Source organism: Saccharomycopsis crataegensis (genome assembly GCF_037102585.1).
Source record: "Saccharomycopsis crataegensis DNA, jcf7180000000084, whole genome shotgun sequence".
Lineage (NCBI taxonomy): Eukaryota > Fungi > Ascomycota > Saccharomycetes > Ascoideales > Saccharomycopsidaceae > Saccharomycopsis > Saccharomycopsis crataegensis.
In genome coordinates, this window is record NW_027043829.1 from 2,020,523 (window position 1) to 2,044,600 (window position 24,078).

Here is a 24,078-nt window from a genome sequence, read left to right on the forward strand (position 1 = left end):
GGTTCCAAAGGGGAAGAAAAAAGTATGGCAGAAAACAGCCTAAATCTATCGCAATTAAACCTGAATAAAGTCAAGGCAATTATTGATCAGGAGTTCGATACGGAAATATTGTTGAAGCACAAGGACTTGAGTGCCATAGAAAATGAAATAGGCAAAGCTGAGGCCCAATTGACACTTTTGAAGAAATACTACCAAGACAAAAGCAACGAAGACAGTAAGAAACCCCAGAGAGGAAGAAAAAAAAAATCCTTGACCACGTCCGAATTTGAAGAACCAAGTGAATTCTCGAGGAAATATACCCAGCTTTTATCGATACTAAATTCTCGAGGCGGTGGTGAACCCATGGTCCAAAAGAAAAAACAAGAAAACGTGTATTCACCGGTATCCAGTGGCTATATGACTACTAGATCACAAGCGTCTTCCCTACGGCCGGTTGCCCGAATGAGACCTTCGACAAATTCTGTGGAATGTCGATATCAACAACAAAATAAATGTATCTGCCGAAGATCAGACAATGTGTTGGTATCGTTACAATGCGCGAAATGTGGTAAAACAGACTTCCTATCGCCTCAAGGTTTCATTAATCATTGCAGAATTGCTCATATGATTGATATTCTATCACACGATCATGCCGCAATGACTTGTGGCACCTTGCTACCGAAATCCGAACAAGATGATGAAGGACTAAAAGCATTAGAAAATTTGGAAAAACATGGACTTGATCCTTCAGTGAATTTGAATAAACCAGATTTGGAGGATTACGCAAAGACAAATACCCGTGATCCTCTTGCTTCAATCGGAAACATCGCCAACCCATCAGCCACCGCGGTCCAAGAATTACCGCCCCAGAAGAAGAGAAAGTCTAGTTCGGCACTTTCATTAGCAGAAATAAAGCCGGCCGTAGATTCTCCCGCAACTATGGGAGAATTTTCTAAGCCGAAATCAAAGGAGGAGAAAAAAGAGTTTATCCCAAAGTATTCTCACTTGAAAAGTCTACTTGGAGACAAAGTATCAAACTTTGAGTCTCTTGTGTCTTCAACAACTGAAAAGATAGACATCGACTTGGGAGATGATGATCTTGATATCAAAGCAGACAATGGGTTAAGCGGGACAAATAATGATCATAAATAGTGTGGGTTTAATACATATTTTGAAGCTTTTAGTATGACACTAATAGTTGAACGAACTTGCTATTTGGGTGAGTGTATTGTAAGCATAACTGTTTAGAATATTAATACAAAATTATAAAAGTAAATGAAATAATGCAGATCAACATAAAAAAAAGGAAAGAAGATAACAATAATATTATCCAAACCTTATCATTTCTCTTTCAGTGACACTCTTATCGAATTTTACCAAATAAATTGTTCTTAAAGGATATCCATCTTTCGGAACATTGTGAGCAGTCACATTCGCTTGGAAATACGCAGAATCCAATAACCCTTCTATCACCCCTGCCACAAATGCACAACAGTTCAATTGTTTCAAGTCTCTTGGAACGGAAATAAATTGGGATATTAATGGATCGTTATCAATGATCATAAATTCATTATCGACGTCTTGGGATTTTTCTAATTCGTCTGCGGTTTTCCCAAAAAGACTCTTCCATATCACCGAATGTATAAACTGTAAAATCTCAATGATTCTAATATCTTTCTTCAAAGTTTTCTTCAAATTACCATTAGTTTGGTTTTCTCTCAAGTAGCATAGTTCTAGCACTTTTGGACCTATTGAATAACCCAAAATGTTCAACTTATTTTCTAGTTGTTGTATACCTTTGGAATTTTGATGTGACCATGACACAATCTCTTGGAAGAGGAAACTTAGCGACGCAAGGTTGACCTCTGGTATTCTGCGGTTCAAATTCTTATCATAAATAGAAGCTTTCTTCAGTGCTGCCGATGATGATGGGAAATTCTGCCCCGGGTTTGGCGTTGATGTTGCACTGGTAGTCGTTACCAAAGAAGCAGTTATTTGATCTAGTTTTTGAGGGCCCAAAGTTGGGTCGTACACCTCGGAGTTCTTATCAGCAGCGGTAGAATACGATGGTAAAATCAAATCATTATTGTGAGGGGCCATTCTCGCTCAAACTATTTTTGGTTTTATTATGGTTGTAAACTTTGTATAATATAAGAATGATGTGAATGTGTTTTTTAGTAAGCTCTACGTATATCGTTTGATAAATTAATTTGTATTTTCCCAGGGTGTGTGTGGTGCGGTGCGGGTAAGACTTTTTCATTTTTTTCAACAAAACCGACTGGGTGATTGAATGAATATGTAGAGGATATATAGTCTGCCCACCACAATTGTCCAAGAATAATATAAGAATAAGGAGGATTGAAGAAGGAGAAGTTGTTTTCAGAATAATTAAATTGAATCAAGGACGGAAAAAGAAAAAGAAAAAAAAGCGGTGCCCCCCAATAAGCTAGAGAAGAAGAAAAGAAAAAGCGAAAAAAAAAAACCATGACTATCACCATAAGACAGGCCACAATCTATGATTTACAGGCAATTCAGAATGCCAATTTGCACAATCTTCCAGAAAACTATATGTTGAAATACTATATGTACCATATACTATCATGGCCCCAAGCGTCGTACGTTGCCACCACCACCGACTTGTCTACTTACGAACATGATGAGGAAGCACAAACGGTAGATAAATACTCGCAAAAGAAAATAGACGAATCGAAAACCGACCCTTCATACGCCAACCCAAAGGAAAAAGTTGTTGGTTACATTTTGGGTAAAATGGAGGATGACCCAAACCCAGAAGACAAAACCCCTCATGGCCATGTCACCAGTATTAGTGTGATTAGAACTTATAGAAGAATGGGGATCGCCGAGAAATTGATGAGACAGTCATTGTACTCTTTGTGTGAATGCTACGGAGCCAAGTATGTGAGTTTACATGTTAGAGTATCAAATAGAGCAGCCTTACATTTGTATAGAGATACTCTCCAGTTCACAGTGTTGAAGATTGAAAAAAGTTATTATGCCGACAAAGAAGACGCTTATTCGATGAAAAAAGAATTGGTGTTGGAAGAACTTGTTCCTTCTCTTTTCCAAAAGAGCGAATTTGTCGATGATTTCGAGAAAGATTTATTGTCTGATGAAGAGGATTAGTAACGAGGTTTTAATAAATGGGCTTTCCCTTGGAAAGTGGTAACGTTCCTGTATTATTGATGACTTTCATTAGTCTTTTTTGTAAACACAATAAAAAAAACCCACCATCGAAGATATTATTCGGCCTACTCTGCTTGTTCTTGAGACATAAAATTGGTTCAGGATATCATCCAGAGATCTTGTCGTTCAATACAATAAGGGACTACAAATATCATAGAGTAACTAAACAACCAAAACTTTTATTTAATAGATTTATAAATTTTGAATATCAGACTTTTAGATAATCATTAAAGTATCTGAGAGTTGTTAGTAACAAGGGCTCAACCACAAAGAAACAAAAAAAAGTTTCCGTAAATTAAACTGACATTCAGAAAATATGAATTGAAGTTTTCAGACAAAAATAGTAAGGTAGCGTGGTTTTTTCCACATCGACAAAAACGTCTCGAGCCAAATGCACTCAGGTCATCATCTAAACAAAACAATCCAGTTTTCTTTTTTTTTATCAACTAAACCAACGAAAGAAAAGTAAAGTAAATAGAAACATACCAATCGTATTAAAGAGAAGCCATCTGTGTGGTTAACAGTTTTAACAATTCTTGTTGTTAATGTTTTAGAAGAAGAATATATAACCAAGAGCGTAATTTGAGAGTTTTCACCGAGTATTTATAGGAATTTCTGGGGAGAAAAAAAAAATTTTTTTTTGCAAAAAAAAAAAAAACCTTGGCGTCGGGTAATCCCTGTTACGTAGCCACTTAGTAACCCGAGGATGGAATCTTGCATGAGAATACCTCAACATCTGCTCTTTGATTACCTTCACGTCATTTGCAATCTCGTGGCCGTTAGTGGTTCATTTGGTAGTCAGTTCTCCAAGGTAACGAACGATGATGATTGATTCGCTTGTGTCGAAGTCAATATTGGCAACTGTTTTATAACCTTACCATTTTTGGCGTTAACTGTATTGATGGATGCTTGAGAGCCTGAGCAGCTCATCTTTTCCAAAGTTCTTTTGTTGTTGGCCTTGATTTTCTCAACAAGAACATCCAAAGTATCCAGAAAGTTTTTGTTTTTTGAAAGAAATTCTAACGCAATACTCTGTTCTACTCCAAGCGGCTCGTCGCTAAGTAAGAAATTGGCCAAAGCTGCTAGTTCAGTGTCGTACTTTTTGTAATTGTGGCCCTCAGTATTTAAATTCAGCGCGACTAGAATAACACCCTTATCTAAGACGACATTAGTAAAAGGGGTTATTGATCTGATCTCTTTCATCACATCTTTCGTGAAGATATCATTATCGTTTCTATCATTAGAGGTACAGGCTCGAGAAGTTTCAGAGGATATCATGGCACTTTTATTTTTACCTACTGTTTTCTTGACTTTAAGTGGTTCCACAGGTTTATTGATATCAGATGCGAGTATACTTGGTATCTTATAACCTTCATTAACTTGAGAACTTCTTTTGGTCTCCTTAGCGTTCCTATCAACTACTTCTGTAACGGCGGTTAGTAAGCCATACTCAACTTTTGGTAATTACCTTAATACACACCATTTAGGGCATTTTTCTTTCTTTTAATAGGGTTGGGTTTTGTTTTTGGGAGCTTCTCCGCTTGAAAAAACAAAAATGTCAGTCATCATTCAATCGAATGAGAGGGGAAAAAAGGTTCAGATTCGATACTTACATTTTTGGTCTTGAAAGACAGAGAGCTTCCTTTTTGCAGGCCTGGCTTTCAAATTTGGCATATTAATCTGGGAGTGTTACAACGATTGGAAGGATCAGAGCCCAAGTGAGGTTTGATACGCGTTCTAGACCAATTTCAATGGGATCAAAAGAGAAAATTAATATTGTGAATAAAAAAATCGCAAAGAAAACCTGCGGGATATGAGTTACAAACTCAGAAACTTTCCACAAAATGAGAGACGAAAAAAAAAAGAAAAATAAAGACCTCTTACAATTTAAGAACAAAAATAACAGCAAATATATTCAGTAAAACCCCATTAAAAAAAAAAGACTAAATATTTCAGAAAATTCATTCTTTTCTATATGTTACTTTATCCACCTTCACCTCATCATCAAGATAGGTGTAGATATACAAAGTGCAAACTGCTCCCTGAACGTCCAACAAGCAGAAACTAGGTACAGGATCACTCATTTCATCATCCGCTAGATCAAGCAATCGTTCAACCTGGGCTCTGGATTCTTCAATATCTTTTGCATATTTTTCTACGCCTTTTTCGGCTTTATCGCCATTATTATTGCTGCCGTCAGTGTGTGACGCCTCTTGTTCTGAAACGTTGTTTGCCTCTGCTCCTGCCTCTGCCTCTGTCTCTTCTTCTTCTTCTTCTTCTTCTTCTCCTTCAGCATCATCCTCATCACTCAAATCTTCTGTGACTGGAGCCCCTGTAGCAGAACCAGGATTGATGAAAAGCTTGTTATCCAAAGTATAGGCTTCGACTCTATGTGTCCCGCCCCAAATCAAAATGTCAACGTCCATCTTTCTAGCTTCGACCAAAAGTGACAATGGGTCATTTTTTGGAACCACAGAGAAGCCACTAAGGAATCCAATTCTTAGCTGATCGTGTTGCACTACTGATGAGAGTGGTAATTTAGAATCAAAGTCATGGGCGCCTTTCACAATCTGAAGATCTGGAGATAAAGAGTCGAGAAATTTCATTGTTTCTAACGAGGACGTTACATTACCAAGACACAAAACTTGCTGTATCTTTCCTGGTAGTAGTAATTTTTTAAACTGTAATATATGTTAGCCAATTTTTCGAACCTCCTGGCGGCTTGGAATATATATATTTATATATGATATATTTCTAAGGCCATAAAAAAGCACACAAACTCACCTCATTTGGGAAATCAATAGCCCTTTCAGGTATGAAAATGTCACCAATGGCAAGAAGAAGCATGCTATGTGTTTATTTAAATTGTAGTGGTGTCAGAATTGTCTAAAGCAGATTCAATTGTAGACTAAGTTGGCCAGTTCATCATTTTACCTATCGCAGCTTTTGTATTTTGATTTTTACACATATTTTTGGTGTCACATGTGCCATTGCGGCGGAACGACACAGCTGTTGTTTACCGAGGTTTACCAGGCTCTCTACAAAAACAGCTAACTTAACAATTTATATTCCATACTATGAGCTACAATATACAAAAGAAAATCATCTTTTAACATGAAATAATTATATTTTCATTCCCAAAGAGATAAAAAAAAAGAGTAAAAAAACAAACAAACAAACACACGAACACATGTAAAAAAACAAGAGAAAGATCAGAGATCAAAAGGTATCAAATGATAACGTATCCTAAACCGCAATTCAACGCTCTTCAAGGCTCTTCTGTATCGGTATCCGAATTCACATTATTAATTGGATCACTAACTGTAATATCACTACTGTCACTGACCGTTGCATCATCGCTATCGTTATCCATGCTTTCATTATTATTATTATTATTGAGATAATTCAATCTTCTATTTCTGAGCTCGGTATGGTATGCAGATGCGCCAGTGGTAAGAGCTTCCGAGTTATTATTCAACATTTCAAAATTTTCCCAAGGTTGTGTAGTTTCCTCGCTTTCAGAATCTAAATCTTCGAGGTCTTCCATACCAGGTTCAGGTTCAGGTTCAGGTTCAGGTTCTTGTGTTCTTTCTTCATTATTGCCTTGGATTTCTGCGGCCGATTCTGTTAATAGCTCATTGTATCTCCCCCTGATTTCGACGACGAATTTCGTGATCTGAGTATCCATTTTTCTCTTGAACTTTTCATGTAGTTGTGGAATGATCAAGATCACAAACAAAATACTGTCCTTCATTATAGTTTCCAAATTTGTTAGGATTAAGCTGCCTTGTGCCTGATTCATTTTCGCCAAGTACTCGCCATATATTTGTTTTTTAACCTTCAAGATCTTTCGAATTTGCAATTCCATTGCAGCCTCATCTTCAGCATTCACATCTTCCTCTAACTCATCGATATAGTTTTTAATAAATGCCTCATTATAATGATAAACCCTATTGTTGCAACAGTAATCGAGTAATTTCTCAAAGAGGTTTCCACTTTGCTGAAAGGCCTCGGTTATTCTTGGAAGAGTAGTTCCAGAGGCTATATTATTTTCACGCAAAAAATTCTCAAATCTCCCTAAATAATCCTGTTTAATAATAAAGTAAACTACCATCATCCCTACGAGAACCAAAGTGGAAGTATCACTATTTTTCCAACTCAATTCAGAGACTAAAAGATAGAGCACTAAAAGATACTTGGCAACCGATATTATTGGGCTGATATAGCTCTCGTAGATCACGCTAAATTCTGTATTTGCGAGATTTCTAATAATAGTTGTGAGTGAAGGTATTCTCGCATTTGCATTGATGTTGGCATTGTTATTGATGATGTTGTTATTATTGTTGATGTTGTTGAAATTGGTATTGTTATTATTGTTGGTGTTGTTGATGTTGATGTTGATGTTGTTATTGTTGTTCAATGAGACATGATTACTATTACCCAGATTGTTACTCACTAAACTAATCTTTGGGAGATTAACTTGAACCCCTAGTTTATTTACTTCGGCAAGTCCTGATGGACTCAACATTAAATATGGTCTACCTGGGCTCTTATTATTAATAATGACTTGACTGGTTGATAATGTCACCTTCTTCATCGAGCCATTCAACCGTAGTGTCAATGTGAACAACTTAGACAGCAACTTGTTTTGATCGACCAAAAACTTTTGATTTTTCTCATTGGTCACCAAGTCAAACGAAGATCCCACACGTTGGTATTTTTGCAATTTTCGCGGGCCATTTCTAATGGTTTTCCCTTGGTCACTAGGAAGCACTATTCCGGTGTTGGCGAACCTGATCGACGAAGTATCGATTATAGACTCATCATCTCTTTCTTCCACTTTAGGCAAAAACTCAAAGGCTTTACCATTTTTAATTTGTTCCCAGATACTTTCTTCCTTGTTGTCGTTTGTAGTTGATTTAAGTAGATTATTTACTTGGAAGTAGTCCATATTGATGGCGAAATGGAGGTTTATCGGATATTGCAGATTAAGATCTTTGTGATTGGTAGCTATTTTCAAAGCGGTTATCACAGTCTGTTCATTTTGTAAAACTTTCCCTTGGAAAATTAGCTTTAAATCATCAATGGACAAATTTGGTAGTTTTGTTGGATCTTGAATATCGATAATCTTGAATTTGACATCTTTTATTATAGATGATTTGTCAACTTTGATATTTTCGGTATTTATCGATTCATTCATGATATTTGACGTTAAAAGCCTAATCTCAATTTGGGATTTCTCAACTGCCTCCACGTATTTGTCGTTTAGTTGCAAGTCATAATAGAGTACTAGCCTAACCGGTGGGAAAGTATCCATACCAAGACAACCCAATATTGGAACATTATAATCAATCTCTTCACCACATTTTCCTAAATATAGATGTACATCATCCACAGAATTCGATTTGAGGCCATCAGTTTTCTTTCTAAGGAGTTCATCCAAAACAGATTCTCGCAATTCTTTTCCGGAGATATTCATTGATTCTCTAACAATTATCGCATGTTTAATATATTCATTTCTGCTTTCAAATGCAATATCCATCAATGGGATCCTAGAGATATCCCGAGATACATTACGCTCCCGGTTTTCGAGCTTGTCATGCGTGTTCCGGGTTTCCATTTGCAATGATACATATTCTCCACCATATTTGATATCATTTTCCAGGATAAAACACTTCAATTTCTTGTCATCAGTTTGTTTGGTATTCCTGTACCAAACCTCAATACTTTCAGGAGTTATCATCTTTTCAAAAGACTGATCATTCTTGTAAACTTCTTCTTCTGATCTTCGGCAAATAACGTCCTTCACGTCACCGACGGTGTTATCTAAAGTGGCATTGATAATCACATTGGAAAAGTTTATCAATGACGAATCTGTCGACCATATCTTAATTCTTAAACGTACAAGGGAATCCATTTTTCCATTATTGTTGTTATCTTGTCCTTCTGCTTCTGCTATGCTTCGCCTTTAATCTAAACAGTTTATAAAATATGCCGCTTATTTTGTCGCTTCCTTAATCACGTGACATATTTTCGACCACGCTTCTTTTTTGTTGCTGACGTTTTCCGATGTGGAAATTCCTCCACTGCTGCTGCTGCTGCCAGTGTAGTGTTTGATTCAACAGTCTCATATATATATATATATATATCTACCTTTTATTATACCAATGATGAAGTATCTGTTTGCTCTTTTCTTGGTGCTTGGTTTGTGGTTCTTGTACTTCACCAACGTATCCGCCGAACAAGAAGTCACCGACCCAAAGGTCACTACCAAAGTATACTTTGATATCAAACAAGGTGACAAGGACTTGGGTAGAATTGTTATTGGTTTGTTTGGAGATGATGTTCCAAAGACCGCTGAAAACTTTAGACAGTTGTCGATCAGCAAGGACCCAAGTTTTGGTTACAAGAACTCGATCTTCCACAGAGTTATCAAGCAATTTATGATCCAAGGTGGTGATTTTACCCATAGAAATGGTATGGGCGGTAAGTCGATCTACGGTAACAAATTCGCTGATGAAAACTTCAGTATCAAGCACCAAGGTCCTGGGTTTATTTCTATGGCCAATTCTGGTAGAGACACCAATGGTTCTCAATTCTTTATCACCACCGTCAAGACCAGCTGGTTGGATGGGAAGCACGTTGTCTTTGGGAAGGTCGTTGAAGGCATGGATGTTGTCACCGCCATCGAAAAATCTGCTACTAATTTCAGAGATAAGCCAAAGGAGGATATTATTATTGCCGACTGTGGTGAACTTGCCGAATTAGTTGACACTGCTACCACATCAGGCGTTGAAGCTTCGGAAACCAAGGCTGACTCTAAGGATGAATTGTGAGTGATTTATGTACAAAAATAAATAAATACTATAATAAATAATTGAATACCTTAATGCTATGCTTGATGCAAAATAAAAAAAATTATCTGCTCAATGAAACTGAGAGTTTCGGATGTGTCGTTGTTTTTTTGGTTGTATTGAGAATTTTTGACAACAGGAGATGCGCGAAAGAACGACTACGCGATCATGATAATAGCCCTATTGTTAATGAAAGTTATGTTTTGGTGTTTCGGACGGTGATTTTGTTGGGGAGGAGACAACAATAGGCTTTGACAAGAAGATGATGACCCACCGAACAGGAGGATGTAGGCTGTATGGGTGGGGGGTGGCACCAATTCGGGTGAGGACAATAATACATTATATATATATATGTATAACATATATATATATATTATTAGTAAACCACCCAAACGAGGTAGTGTAGTTTACTCACAGTGTATTTGTTGTATTGGCGAAGGGTGTAAACAACGCAGTCCATCAGTGTGTGCATACATTATTCTATTTATAATCCTTAGTTCACCACCACTCATCGAGCAAATGTAATGAAAAAAACCTCAGTCTGTAGCTGAGTCACCACCACCACCGTATATTTTGTTTTGGCTCACTAGTCTAAGGCCGTGTGTGGAGCATCGCGGGTGGAGGTAGACACCCTGTTCTACCATGTTCTGCCAGTCTAAATAACCGGTGTTTTGGAAGTTTTGTGTCACAATTTTACACGGATCGCCCACACGCCATCACCCCTGCCTGACTTACTCTCGGGTCGGGATGGCATGTATATAAAAAAAGCCCATGGAGGCGCAATCGAGAAAATTTTTCCCACAATATATATCTTTGTTGATATCCGCTTAGTAGGCTTTGTTATCTGGATTTGTGCCTGTTATACTTTTCTTTTTTTGATTATTACTTGTTTTCTATTCTTTCTTTTGTGTTAGATCATTCGTTCTGTTTTGCTAAACTGCTATCATCAAACGAATCTCCATAGCCACCTATTATCATTGAGCCCGTTGATTCGTCAGTCACTCATTTATTATTATTGTCTCTATATTATCATTCTCCACATAAAAAATGGGATTCAGATCTAAATCTATCAGCAGAAAGAAGAACAGCGGCACTTATGACGTCAAGATCACTAAAGAAGATCAAAAAAACTTGAAATATAACACCAATGACAACCAACTTCTTAATGCCGTGAACGAAGCCCAACCTTTCCAAGAAGCTAGTGACCGTTCTGTCAACAGACAAAGTATGGGGATGTTTTTGGCCAACAAAAACAACAACGTCGATACCTTTGGTATCCCTATCAGACAACCGGACGTTTCCAATCCAAGTAGATCAAGAGACGAAAGACCTTTGGATACTATTAGATCTTTTGAGTTTGCTATCACTGGTGACAACTATTACAAAGACATCTTAGAAACCCCAAAGTTGGGGTTCAGACCAAGACCTGAGTTCCCATTGTTTAAATCAAACCCATACGCTAACAATCAACCACAACAGCATCAATCCTACGAACAACCTGTTTACACTCCAGCTCCTATGGCTAACATCAAACCAGAAAAGAAAAAGAGAGGTTTATTCGGTAGAAAGAAATAATCTATTTCACTTCTTTTTGTTTCTGCTAAGGAATCTTTCAATGATTAGTTAATACTCATGGTTGCCGGTGCACTATATGTACAAAACTGCTTTTCTTAAAGATTCGTTTTTGCTTTTTTTTTTTGATTTCAGGTTTATTGATTTTTTTTTTCTTCTTTTTTTTTTTCTTTCTTTCTGGGCTTTATTGTTAATTTTTATTGTTGTCTATTCTTTTTTTTTTTTTAGAGTATTATGTTAATGTTATCATGAATTATTTTTTAAAAGTTGATCACTAATACTGTAGATTTTAAACATCCCGAAACACACGCTTATGTCCGCATTGACTTGTTGTTATTCCTCTTTTATACGGATCATTTGTTATTGTCAAAGTATGGAAACACCGCTTCATGTATGATTCATTTATTTATTCATATGATGTTCTTATTGCCGAAATTTAGACGACACCCAACGATAAATCTAAATTGAAATAGGAAAAAAAGTGGGTTGAATATATATTCGAATAGTCGTACCATTTACTCTCTTTATTGAGTTTTATTGTAACAATAGATCTTATTACTTTCCTATGGTGCAAGAAAGACGATTATTACAAAAACAAAGTTTGAATCTGAAAGGCCCTTCATCATCCGTCAATATGTACCATTTACACTGGGATTATTGCTGATCATTGACAGAAATGACATGATATGGGAAAACTTACTATCGGTTCTTAGAACTCTGTCATTTTACTGTGAAGAGTAAAGCAAAATAGATGAATGAATAATACGTCAAGCATGTGTTCTTCCAAAACTGTCTCTTGTGATGATCTAGTTGATTCTTCACCAACTTATCTCGCCAAAATAAATGTGATACTTTAACTTTAATAGATCGACCTTTCAAAAGTTTTTTTTTTTTTTTTCATTATTAAAAACCCCTTCTATTGTCAATAAATTAAATACAAAAGGTGGGTTGAGAAGATTCAAAAATGACATGAGGTTTTTGTTCTGGAAACAAAATCTTCAAGGAGACGCTAACTTCGCCTGATCAGTGCGTCCCAAATTTTTTTTTTTTTTTCTTGCTCTCCATATAGAAGTATAAGTATGTCATTCCTTCTTTCTTAGGAGAGTCATATTTCTACGGAGGAAATTCCCATATTCATTAATAAGAATTCAAAATTTCTTCTTCTTCTTCTTCCTCTTCCTCTTCCTCTTCTCCTTCTTTTTTTTCTGCCTTTTTTTCTCTCCATTTTTATTAAAGTGAAAAGAATTCATTATTTGTCTGTCCACAGAAAATAAGCTTTGGAACAAAGTTTCGTACTGCATTGGGGAAGCAGCGTGGTGCGGGGATCATATGATTGGGAACGAGAAATGCTCTGATCTCAAGTCATTATCGCCCCAGGTTCTGATGAGATTGAACGATCCCAAGTGGCATCAGGAATGAACAGTTGGTATAACAAATGCACATACATTAAATGCGTTAGACAATAATAAAACCTGTGCGTATCTTCATCATTAAACTTCGTAGTGTACTGAATTAATAAGCAACAATTTTAAACTCGATCTGTCTCAACCAACCCTAGATGGGGGCGATAATATATCTTGCTTGGAGGTGCTTTGCTAATTGATTAACGGCGTACGATATTAGACAGTAAACTTTACGTACATTGCAAAACAGTCAATAGTGATTCTTCACGATGAATGGCATTTATACGAGTATATTGAGAAAGGTAAATTATTCGGAGAACCCAAGTGGGCTTAATGCTCAAAACAGACATCATCTATAATAGGATGATAAACGATAGTGTAACGTAAGCATACTCTCACGTTAATTGACAGATCGAGAGGCATACTAGAGTCCCATGTATAACTGTCGTATCGAATGAAATAATTCAAATTAGAAATTGATTAAATTAATATGTTAACACATTACATGAAGATTTTAATCTCAAAAATAAAGTGGAATAAAATGAAGCTCGTCCTTTTCAGAACAGTGAGAATAGACCATTGGCAGTCATTAAAATGATCATGAGTATAAAGGTATCTAGGATGCCTTAAGCATGACTTACGCTACGGGTAAATGTGTGATAGAAATATAAATGAATAGTAAGTTTAAGTGTATTGTTATCTCATAAATCTGGGGTGCTATTCATATTCATTTAAACAAATGTCTAAAAGGAGATCGGCAGAGCTTTTATAGTAAGATTGGCAATAACAGATAAGATAAGGTGCGAGAAGATACGCCAACGTATAATTCGATAAAATAGGAGTTAAGATAGAAATCAAGATAAGAACAAAGACAACAGCAAGGATAGCAATAAAGATAAGAAAAAAGATATGAAAAAAAGATAGGAGTTCAGAAATTTGACCAAATTTTGTTTACATCATGAGTATCTTTTTCTTTGAAGGCGGTACATGGCATTTAAAGATAGGGATTAGGATGGAACGCAGAGCATAAAGAACATTACTGGTAGTGCATGTTACAGTAAGTAATAAGTAATAGATAATGATAAATAATCATAGATAGATAATAATAAACAAATAGTTATAGATAAATAATTATTCTCAGATAACAATTGATAAATAATAATAAAAAAAAACGTGAGCCATAAAACACCAACAGAAGCGAGAACAAAAAGTTATAAACTAAAAAAAAAGAGCTATAAAAAAAAAAAAAAATCATAATGGGTAAATAAATCTTTCATTTTCCAAGTCAGTCAAATCCAAAGAAGCGATATTAACCTTAACTTTTTCACCGTCTTTTTCGACGTAACCTGCAACACTGTCTTGATCTTGGGCAAGTTTTTCCAATCTTTGAGTATTTCTTCTCTTCAAGATAACCCAGATAACTATGGCGATTAATGGGGCAACGAAAAACGACAAGACAATTTGGACAATCCATGCAGGAATATATCTTGGGCCGTCTTTTTCTTGCCATAATTGTGGGGAAATGATATTTGAAACCGCGTAAGCCACCATAACCATGGCATTTCTGGTGATCTTCTTGGTATGACCAGAGGCAGAGGCACTGCTCCAACTGAACATCAAAATCCAAGGAACCCCGAATGCTGGAGATGCCAAACATAACATGGCGAGTAAAGCAATGTTTTTCCCCCAAGGAATAGTGGCCAAAGCAATTGAACCAACAAATGAAGGAATTGTCCAGAATACTACCGAGAAAGCAGTGAGATTTTCGAAATAGAGCATAATGGTGGTGGCAGCAATACAACAACACACAGCGAACCCTCCAGAAGCCACAGAAACTAAAGTGGAATCAAGGTTGGTGATTCTTCCAATTGATTCAAAGAGCAATGTTTGTTGGTAAGGCAAGTTGTTGGCAAGTTGTTGCAAAAGGAAAAATAAAGCGAAGAGCCAGGAAATTGGGTCCTTCAATGCTTCAACCATTTGATGTTTCTTGAAAATCTTAGTCTCGATTGCAGACCCGGTGGTTTTTTGAACTCTTCTAATTGTCCACACTTTTTCCTTTGTAGATAAGAACTTTGCGTCAGAAGGATTGTTTGGATAGATGAAAAATACAAGCACTGCCAAGAGGAAACTGAGCCCACCAATGATAATGATAAACAATTTCCAAAGATGAATTGGTGGGTTTTTAGCATTCAAAATCCCATAAGCGATGAAACCAACAGGAATGGTAACCCCAACACAAGTAGAATAGAAAATTGGGGCGGTAGCCGCTTTTTCTTCTTTGGTCAAGAACTGAGCCATTGTAGTATTTAAAATAGGCAAAGCAATAGATTCTGCATATCCAAGGAAGAACCGGATGGCATAAACCCCTTGATAATTATATAAAGTACAATGTAATAAGATGATGGCAGACCAAGCAAATGTTACAAAGGTCAATAATCTTCCGATTGGGAGCTTTTGAACAAAGTACATATTGCTTTGGCCAATGATGTAACCAACATAGAATAGGGTGTTGGAATTATTATATTTGTTCTGAGTCAATCCAGTATCGTCCCAAAACTCAAAAAGCGACGCATATGAGGCAACGGCTTTATCAGAGTAAAGCAATAAGTCAACCAAAGATGTTAAACCGACAATAATCCACATCAATTTTCTACCGAGCTTGCGGTCTTCCTCGGGAGTGATTTCAGGGACTTCATCACCATGTTCATCCAAAAACCTTAACATAACATCAGCATCCCTGGATCTGATCACCTTATAGCTGGTAATGACATCTTCGTGAACCGCTTCAACGTTTGGCTCTTGTTCAGTCTTGATGTTGTGTGAGTCTCTGTCTATGCTAGAGGATGACATTTGGGCTAAATTATTCTATGCAGCAACGGTAAACACAAACTAGGATAGAAATAATGGTCTGAATAAACTAGTCAAGGATAGTAATTCCGGTATCTTATATATCCCTTGAAAAAAAAAATTTCTTTTTGCCTCAGTTAATCCGATGTATACTGACTGTGCAGCAATTGCACCATCGCAGATGTTAATAATGCCCCTCCTGCCCCACCTTAAGTGCCCCTCCATCAACTGTGGCGTAATTTTCCGTATCACGCCGTCGGTCATCACCACCCGCAGGTGGGAAAACTGTGGTGCTGTGCTGATAAGGCTTCTAGAACCCACTTTTTTTTCACTCTCTCCCTCTCTCTCTCTTTCTCTCTCTCTCTCTCTCTGTCTCTCTTATCAAACAATCACAGGAATCTCCTCATCGTTGAAAACGTCTTTTCCTCATCTTATTGCACACTCACTCACTCACTCACACTCAAAGTGTGTGAAGTGGTTGGTCTTCCCCCCCACACACAGAGACATATTTTTCAACAGCGTTGCCACAGTGCAAAATATGGGGGAATTATTTATTAAAGGATTGGTCTATCACAGGCAATCATGATTCACCGATCGTAATTGTTTGTTATCAATGTTCCACTCGAGATCGTCGTGTGAGCAAATTGAAAATTTCCTTATCACCGCAGTTTTTCGGCCTGCTTATCATAATCGAGATATTTTAGCAAGTAGGAATTTCTTATTGTTATTTTTTTTTTCTTTCTTTTTCTTGTAGAGATTCCCTACAAGATACTGGATTCTGACGATTTGTATATCACATTGAGATATCTAGCAAAGAGTGGCTGTCATTTTTGAGTCTATTGATTTGTGATATCTAATATGTCACAAGCGTATCCCTGAAAGTGTCCGATTTTGCGAGACGAGATAGATAAGAAAGATGTTTTCAATGAAGTGGCCGCATTTCGTGAGATATACGTCTCTAAGGTGATAGAGGTGTGCTATTGCTTATATATTTTTTCCCAAGCAGATATACATTTGACTTTTTTCAGTCTTTCTGTCATTCTGGCTCTCTCTCTTACTCACTCACTTACTCACTCATTGTGTGTGTGTGTGTGTGTGTGTGTGTGTCTTTCTGTCTTTCTATCTCTCTTTCTGTCTCTATCTCTCTATCTTTCTGTCTCTATCTCTCTATCTTTCTGTCTCTCTCTCCCAATTTTTCACAATGATTTGTTCTTGCTTTTTGTGATCCTAAACATGTTTTGATATTGCCCAAATGCTGCCCAAAATTTTCGTGGAAACTTCTAATGGTAGATTTTTCTTTTTTTATTTTGGTCACCTCCCTCAGATCTAATTTGCATTGATTTAACATGTATGTTATGAACAGGTTGAATCAAGATGTATTTTCTCATGGTTCTGTTAGATGATCAGTAGTGAAGCACTGATTTTATCTTTTTGTTTCATGGAAGCCCCCGTGATAGCTGACACGTTCTCAGGGCGTTCGTTCACTACGAATTTTTGAGTTTGGGCGACAATGTGCAAATGTCAACTAGTGTTATGGAAATAGATTTTTGCCTTTTTTGTTTTATTATTATTATTATTATTATTATTATTATTATTATTATTATTATTATTATTATTATTATTATTATTATTATTATTATTATTATTATTATTATTATTATTATTATTATTATTATTATTATTATCATTGTTACTATTTTTTGTTTTTTTAGTTGCAACAGACCATTCTCTGTTGAAGCTTTTGGTTGGCAATTCACCCTGCACTGATTTGCGGAACAGAGAAATCTCAAATTCTATTTGTTAATTTTCTTGAGTATCTTTGAGTTCAAAGGTATCATCTGACAGGTACAATATTACGTATTATAGTGGCTTCCAGGGGCCTTGAAACGTAACTAAGGTGATAGTACTTCTGATAAATGGTTCTTATCAATAAAAAATAAATACACTACCATCGAGGCTCATCTAGGGTTTCAAGACATCCAGACGTACGTTACTTTGGTCCGGCAGAGAGTGAGTTTTTTGCAACACAGTAAAAAATGCACTAATTTATTTTGTGCTTTTGTTATATTTTTTAGTGCCTAATCTGATACAATTTCCAATTGGAAGACTTTATTCCGGAAAGCACTAACCTTTTGATTGAAATTAATATCTATAAATATAATAGAATATTAGACCAATAAGAATGATTATGAATACACCCTGAAAGTTATTTTTAAGAGCCAAATCATCCTTAGATGGATTTTCGTGATTTCCAAGTTTGGTTACGACCAAGTAATCAGAACTTCTCGATCGGAAAGAAAGGCTTCTGTACAAGTTATTCAGACACTGACTGAACAGATATATAGCTCGTTTTAATATGTGAGTTCCAATTATCCATTTACGATTATCTCTGATACAGGTATTTCTCTATTATTATTTTGCTGATTTTTTTACACATAGCAATATACTACTCTTTTATGTTACATGGTAATATTGACGAGGGAAAAAAAAATGGCCCAACATTAAAACGGCGGTTCCTGAATCTCTTTTATAGGCACGTGTACGCATCACAGACAACAACAACGGAGCCGCTGCCCACAGAACCTGTCTTTTCCCAAATAGTTTGTGCTTCAAACAATTCAAATGTCATGGCATGGAGTGATGGCTTCCATATCTAAGGCTACGATTTTTGCAAATACAGACTCTTTTTTCTGAAAATCAGCCACTAGGCTTTTTGACTCAAAAAATCACTAGCGCCGACCCACCAACGCACGTACTCATTCATTCATATACACAGGAGTTTCTTTTGCAACAACTGGTATCCAAATTTCTATTAATCTTCCCTGAACATGCTTCTGTCATCATATCAGAGGAGCTTTTTCATTTTCTCCTCTTTCTATGTTTGAATGGTCTTTATTGTCAGATCAAATCGTATTAGAGAATTCCCGTTTAGATTTATATACTTTTTTGAAAAAGCAAAAAAAAAAAAAAAAAAAAAAGACAACAAAGAAGTAAAAAAGAAATTTTTTGAGCTGCATCGTCAACATCGAACTTGAAAGCTACTCATTTGAAATCATTTGGGATACAAGTATGGGAGTAGATGAATTACTATATTTAGTCGAAAAATTCCCCTAAATATACATACATAAATACATATTTGTCTTTGATTTTTTTTCCTGTACTTTTCCTTTTCTTTTTTTTTATTTCCAACACTCAAGGGCAAAACAACGGCCAACTCCCTGAAGTTTGAGATTTTTTTTTAGACCGTATTCGCACAAACTAGGATGTTTGATGACCTAAGATTTGGCGGCTGACACAGGGAAGGAGTGACTAGCTTCCCAGTTTTACGACTGTTGTGTTGGAGATATTTTTGAGCTGAGAATCTCCAGCGCTTCCGAACGCCATCCGGAAATAAAGCCAAGAAGGTTATTGGCTTCCCCCCTTGTGTGCCACACGCAGCTGGAGGGCTGATGTTATTAGGGGTCTGTTCCTTGCTAAGGGTGCAGTGGTGTCATACTGCAGGATCCACGACACTGGGTGTTTTAACCAGGGAAAAAGAAAAGAAAAAACTGTAAACAGAGCACTGCAGTGCACCATGCATTGTTGTGCGTTTCTGTACGCCATGTGTCTATATGTCAGGATATGTGATCTTCAGTACACTATACACCAGGTTGCGTGGTTTTTTTCTGGCGCTCTGTTTCCAGGGCAGTTAGCTTATATAAAACAACACGCACTTTCCGCTGCCCTGGGTGGGTTTCCTAATCTACCCATCAATTCTGTTTCTTGACCTGTTTTCTGTCCCATCGAATGTCCTCATCAACCAGGAAATAACACAGAATCTTTTCTTCCATTTCTAAGATCATCACTACCCACATTCTTTTTGTCAATACACAAGATCATTCATTCACTGCCAACGTTACCCAAAAAGAGGCATACCAAAGATCAGTCTCGAAATCTCACAAAAATCATCGTCTTGCCATTAAACGGCAAAGAAAAAAAAAAACTCCTACACTCAATTTCTGTTAGGGTTGTTTGTTCTTTCTTTATCTATGAATGACATATCATAAAACAATAGAATATTTGAATTAATATTGCAGCCTTCTTGAAACAGGTTTTTTTTTTTGCAGGGGGCCAACCAAACTACCAAGGTGATTCTATTCGCTATCATCACATCATCACATCATCACCAAACGAGCAAAACAGTATTTTCTTTCAATAATCGGATCTCATTCTGTACCAAAAATCTAATCCTTAAATGATATAAAAAGCAACCCAGAACGACCAAGATAAGAGAAAACTTTCCAAGAGTATGTGCAATAATAACCATCGTCATCCTCACACAGGCTCTGTTCAGAAACTTCATTTTGACACAAATTCAACTGATCAAAATAATGATATTCATAGCAGGTATAGCGGACCCTCAATATCGACAAATCATTCCCGATACAGTAATTTCCAACCCATTAGCACTCCAAAGCACCACTCATCTTCATCGTCACCGTCAGTGATAATGAACCGACCATCTATAAATACCCCAAGCTCGAACTTCTCGCCAATTTCACCGGGAGCCAGTACCACCTTGGGAAGTTCAAGTGTGCATTTTTCCCCAACAAATGGGAACTTCAGGAACTATTCTTTGGGAATGTCCAATTCCCCTATCAACAACGCGCTCACTGGGGAATCCTCTTCTCAACGACACCAACAAAACCAATATTTCCATTCATTGTCAAAAGCAAACGCCTCCAACACCTCTGCTAGTCAGTTACACAGTCCAGTGCTAATAAAATCACCAGTTCCTGACGGAGGATGGGCTAATCAGGGCAAGAAGCTTGGCTCCGCAACCAGCAATTCTGGTCGTCCTAACATAATGAACACAAATGACGATATACAAATGAAGTTGGACGAAGAGAATGAACGGAAAATTATCCCAGGTACCACCAGCAAGTTTGGAGCTTCTGGTAGAATGCACTCCGTCACTTACACTAACCCAGGTATCAAATACCCAAGGTATTCGAAATTTGGTGAAAATGTCAGCAGCAGTGACAATAAACCTTCATATCCACCAATAGATGAGAATTCCGTAACAAATTTATCTTCATTCAGATTGCCATCGCTTGACGCCATGGAGTTTTCAGGAAATAGCGGCTTTCCGGATATTTCCACGATCAAGGATCGTCATCAATCTATATTATCATCGACAACCAGTTCTTCATCGTGTTTCAGTGCCAATCAAGTGAAGAGAAGTTCCTATTTAACCACCTCATCCTTACAGACATCAATTGACCGATTATCGATAAATCAAAAAGATGGCTTGATTGCCGCAATTCCCGAATATGCATCGTCTGATGGGCTTCTGGATTATACTGGGAAACAATATCCCCTGAGATACGATAGTCGGCCATTACCTATGCCGCCATCTATGTACTCCAACAATAACAATAGTCGTCAACTATCAGATATGGTGAGCGAGACAAGCACCGCCAGCGTGAACTCCAATAGTATATATGGTGCCAGCAGTTATCGTGGTGGAAAAAATGAAATTAGCCTAGCAGCTCCCCCAACTCCTGGAAGTTATTTCAATGATGGTGGCTCTGCTAGTTCTGGATTCTTACTGAATAGTTCACCTACCTATAATTATCAACAACAGCATTCGCCAATTGCTCCTCCAGTAATGAAGCATTTACAATTCCAATCACCTTTACCACCACTACCTTCGCCTCAACAACAACTACAGCATCAATTGCAACAGCAGCAAAATAATCAACAGCAGCAACACAATCGTCATCTACAAGCAGGCCTGACATCAGTGACTTCCAAGCACTCTAGAGATTCCAAGAGCTCGAAGAATTCCAAAAATGGCTTATCTGTTCCCGATAACACAGTCATGGGAAATAATGAAGATAATGAGATGATGATAGACCCAGAAAATCTGTCGAGCATGGCACAAGGCTCATCGTTGAATGGTATTGCTTCAAACCCTTCAAGTCTTTCGAACTACACTTCGACAATAAAATTCAATTCATCTCCTGAAGAAGAACGGAAATATCAATGCAAGACCTGTGGTAGGAAATTCAAAACTAGTGGTCATGTTTCTCGCCATTCCAGGATCCACACCGGCGAAAGAAAGCATGTTTGTCCCTTCCCTGGGTGTGGGGCAAGGTTTGCGAGACATGATAATTGTATGCAACATTATAAAACCCATTCAAATTTGAATGGTAAGACTGCTGAGAGAATGAGAAATTTGAAATTAAAGGAGCAGTTGTCTACGAAAAAAATGAAAATCAAGGCTTTGATTTGGTAGATGCTTTTGCCTTTTAGTTTTTCCATATAGATATTGTTTTTCACACTTTCTCTTTTGTTGGCTTGATCCTGTTAGCTATATTATTAGGTGGATTTTCAGATATGAGCCACCAGTTGTGGGGTTACTGCTGTTGTTTGTGTTTTGTTTAATAAGAATAGTATTAATGATGATCACTGTCATCATTATGGTTATGGTTAATACTACTATTGCTGAGTTCTTCAAGTTTCGATTATTATTGATCATTATCCAATTCAGTATTTTTACAGTACTTTCACTTCTATTTTTTTTGTTGGTACATTTTGTCTTTTCGCCCTTGCTAATTCTGTTTAATATTTTTACTACTATTATTGTCTCCCTATATTGTACCTTTATATTGCTGCTAGCTTGATATTTTGATTATCTCTCTAAATCTTGTTCGTTTATTTTCCAGTGTTCTGTTTATTTGTTTCCGGTCTCTTTTGTTTTCTTCTGCTTTTCTAGGGGTTGGTATTTTATGTTCATCGGGAAGTTCACAATAGGTCTCAATACCCACCTCAGCCATCCATTTCGATAAATGATATATTGATTAATATCTATCGTTAATAATATCTCACTCTGCGAGTCAGTTTCAAATGCATCTTTTTTTTCAACAAAATTTCAAATCCATCTATCGTTGATATCATTGTCGGTTTCCGGATGACCTGGTTTTATATTTTTTTGTTTCCTCTTTTTGTTTATGTCTATGTTTTATTTCTATTTTCCTATGCTTTTTGTCAGTGTCTTCGTTTTTTTTTTTGTTATTTGTTGTTTTATAATTTGCAGCCACTATATGCCTTTTTTTGGCACCACTTTTAATTCGCTATTTTAGAAATGACTATTTTGCTCCATCATTTTTTTTTAGACCTGCTTCTCTTCATCTTTCTTGTTATTATTGCCATTTAATCTTTTTTTTTTTTTTTTCAAAGTTTTTTACTATTATTAATAATACCATATTGTTTGCTCTTTTAATTCCATACGCTGCAGAAAACAACTAAAAGCTGTTGTACGAACTTGTCTAAGTCATTCTGATGACATATTATTCTTGCGAAATTACTAATTAGTATTTAACTTTAAAACAATCGGTATGGAAGCAACACAACTCGTAAAAGGGAAATGATGGAAAACGCAGCGTATAGGTGAGTGAATAAAGTTTTGCATGTTTTACGACTAGGATTGTAATGATTCTATTAACCTCTTCTTCTTTTTTGTGTTTCGCTGGAGTCGATTTTCAGACCAACATGAAAAAAAATAAAAAATAGACATTTATCGATAGTTAAAGATTTTTAAGATCACATAGATACTGCTAACCATAACGTTGCTGTATTTTTGTTTTGCATTGTTATTGTTATTGTGTTTTTTATGATAATCAATGTAGCTCTATTACTACCCGAATTCTGCCACCCTGATACAGAAACCTCTGTATATGTGGAACCTTAAAAGCAAAATAAACAGACAAAAAGGAAAACCAAGAACCAGAATTCTAATCAAAGCAATTAAGGGCACCATAGAAATTACCCGCGATCTTTTCTTTTTTTTTTTTTCTTTTTTTTTTGTGGATCTCTCTGAATTACGAATTGGGTTCCCATGGTGATATAGACATGTTCCTGGCCAATCATTAAGGGGAAGTTTTGCAAAACTGTAAAGTACAAAAGTAATGTTGGGTAGAAGAAAGGTAGAATTTTCAAACTCAATCAAATTCCCAGTGCTATTTGTGTAAGATGATCTATTGTGTTTTTCGATCTGGTAATTGATGATTCTCGTTTTATTGCAATTTTTATCAACACTGGAGGCTTTTCCACGTCCCCCCAAGGCTGTGTCGTCGATACATTCAACAGAATAGGCAATAATCTGCTTATTCATCGAAGCAAGTACAATCCCGGCCACCTACCTACCTAACTGTCTCAGAAACACAAATGATGAC

The 24,078-nt window shown here is 36.6% G+C and overlaps 10 protein-coding genes across 10 annotated transcripts; 5 read left to right on the top strand and 5 right to left on the bottom strand. All coding sequences in view use genetic code 12, as the record gives it.

The window, feature by feature from the left end:
- Positions 1–24: 24 nt before the first annotated feature.
- On the top strand, positions 25–1,131 carry AHC1 (Ahc1p; the record flags this gene model as incomplete). Its single annotated transcript, XM_064997486.1, has 1 exon — positions 25–1,131. One exon carries the CDS (start codon positions 25–27, stop codon positions 1,129–1,131), a length of 1,107 nt encoding a protein of 368 aa, XP_064853558.1.
- Positions 1,132–1,305: 174 nt separating this feature from the next.
- Positions 1,306–2,079, bottom strand: TRS31 (TRAPP subunit TRS31; the record flags this gene model as incomplete). Its single annotated transcript, XM_064997487.1, has 1 exon — positions 1,306–2,079. One exon carries the CDS (start codon positions 2,077–2,079, stop codon positions 1,306–1,308), a length of 774 nt encoding a protein of 257 aa, XP_064853559.1.
- Positions 2,080–2,463: 384 nt separating this feature from the next.
- Positions 2,464–3,123, top strand: ARD1 (peptide alpha-N-acetyltransferase complex A subunit ARD1; the record flags this gene model as incomplete). The annotated part of the gene is made up of 1 exon (XM_064997488.1): positions 2,464–3,123. The coding sequence occupies one exon, from the start codon at positions 2,464–2,466 to the stop codon at positions 3,121–3,123; it is 660 nt and encodes a 219-aa protein (XP_064853560.1).
- Positions 3,124–3,981: 858 nt separating this feature from the next.
- On the bottom strand, positions 3,982–4,857 carry DASC09_038900 (uncharacterized protein; the record flags this gene model as incomplete). Its single annotated transcript, XM_064997489.1, has 3 exons — positions 3,982–4,607; positions 4,664–4,723; positions 4,797–4,857. The coding sequence occupies 3 exons, from the start codon at positions 4,855–4,857 to the stop codon at positions 3,982–3,984; spliced, it is 747 nt and encodes a 248-aa protein (XP_064853561.1).
- A 287-nt stretch (positions 4,858–5,144) lies between these two features.
- VPS29 (retromer subunit VPS29) lies at positions 5,145–6,030 on the bottom strand (the record flags this gene model as incomplete). The annotated part of the gene is made up of 2 exons (XM_064997490.1): positions 5,145–5,864; positions 5,968–6,030. The coding sequence occupies 2 exons, from the start codon at positions 6,028–6,030 to the stop codon at positions 5,145–5,147; spliced, it is 783 nt and encodes a 260-aa protein (XP_064853562.1).
- A 421-nt stretch (positions 6,031–6,451) lies between these two features.
- On the bottom strand, positions 6,452–9,100 carry DASC09_038920 (uncharacterized protein; the record flags this gene model as incomplete). Its single annotated transcript, XM_064997491.1, has 1 exon — positions 6,452–9,100. One exon carries the CDS (start codon positions 9,098–9,100, stop codon positions 6,452–6,454), a length of 2,649 nt encoding a protein of 882 aa, XP_064853563.1.
- Positions 9,101–9,350: 250 nt separating this feature from the next.
- Positions 9,351–10,019, top strand: CPR5 (peptidylprolyl isomerase family protein CPR5; the record flags this gene model as incomplete). Its single annotated transcript, XM_064997492.1, has 1 exon — positions 9,351–10,019. The coding sequence occupies one exon, from the start codon at positions 9,351–9,353 to the stop codon at positions 10,017–10,019; it is 669 nt and encodes a 222-aa protein (XP_064853564.1).
- Positions 10,020–11,084: 1,065 nt separating this feature from the next.
- DASC09_038940 (DUF2406 domain-containing protein) lies at positions 11,085–11,612 on the top strand (the record flags this gene model as incomplete). Its single annotated transcript, XM_064997493.1, has 1 exon — positions 11,085–11,612. The coding sequence occupies one exon, from the start codon at positions 11,085–11,087 to the stop codon at positions 11,610–11,612; it is 528 nt and encodes a 175-aa protein (XP_064853565.1).
- A 2,651-nt stretch (positions 11,613–14,263) lies between these two features.
- Positions 14,264–15,862, bottom strand: YCT1 (Yct1p; the record flags this gene model as incomplete). Its single annotated transcript, XM_064997494.1, has 1 exon — positions 14,264–15,862. One exon carries the CDS (start codon positions 15,860–15,862, stop codon positions 14,264–14,266), a length of 1,599 nt encoding a protein of 532 aa, XP_064853566.1.
- A 4,285-nt stretch (positions 15,863–20,147) lies between these two features.
- DASC09_038960 (C2H2-type zinc finger protein) lies at positions 20,148–22,139 on the top strand (the record flags this gene model as incomplete). Its single annotated transcript, XM_064997495.1, has 1 exon — positions 20,148–22,139. The coding sequence occupies one exon, from the start codon at positions 20,148–20,150 to the stop codon at positions 22,137–22,139; it is 1,992 nt and encodes a 663-aa protein (XP_064853567.1).
- Positions 22,140–24,078: the final 1,939 nt, after the last annotated feature.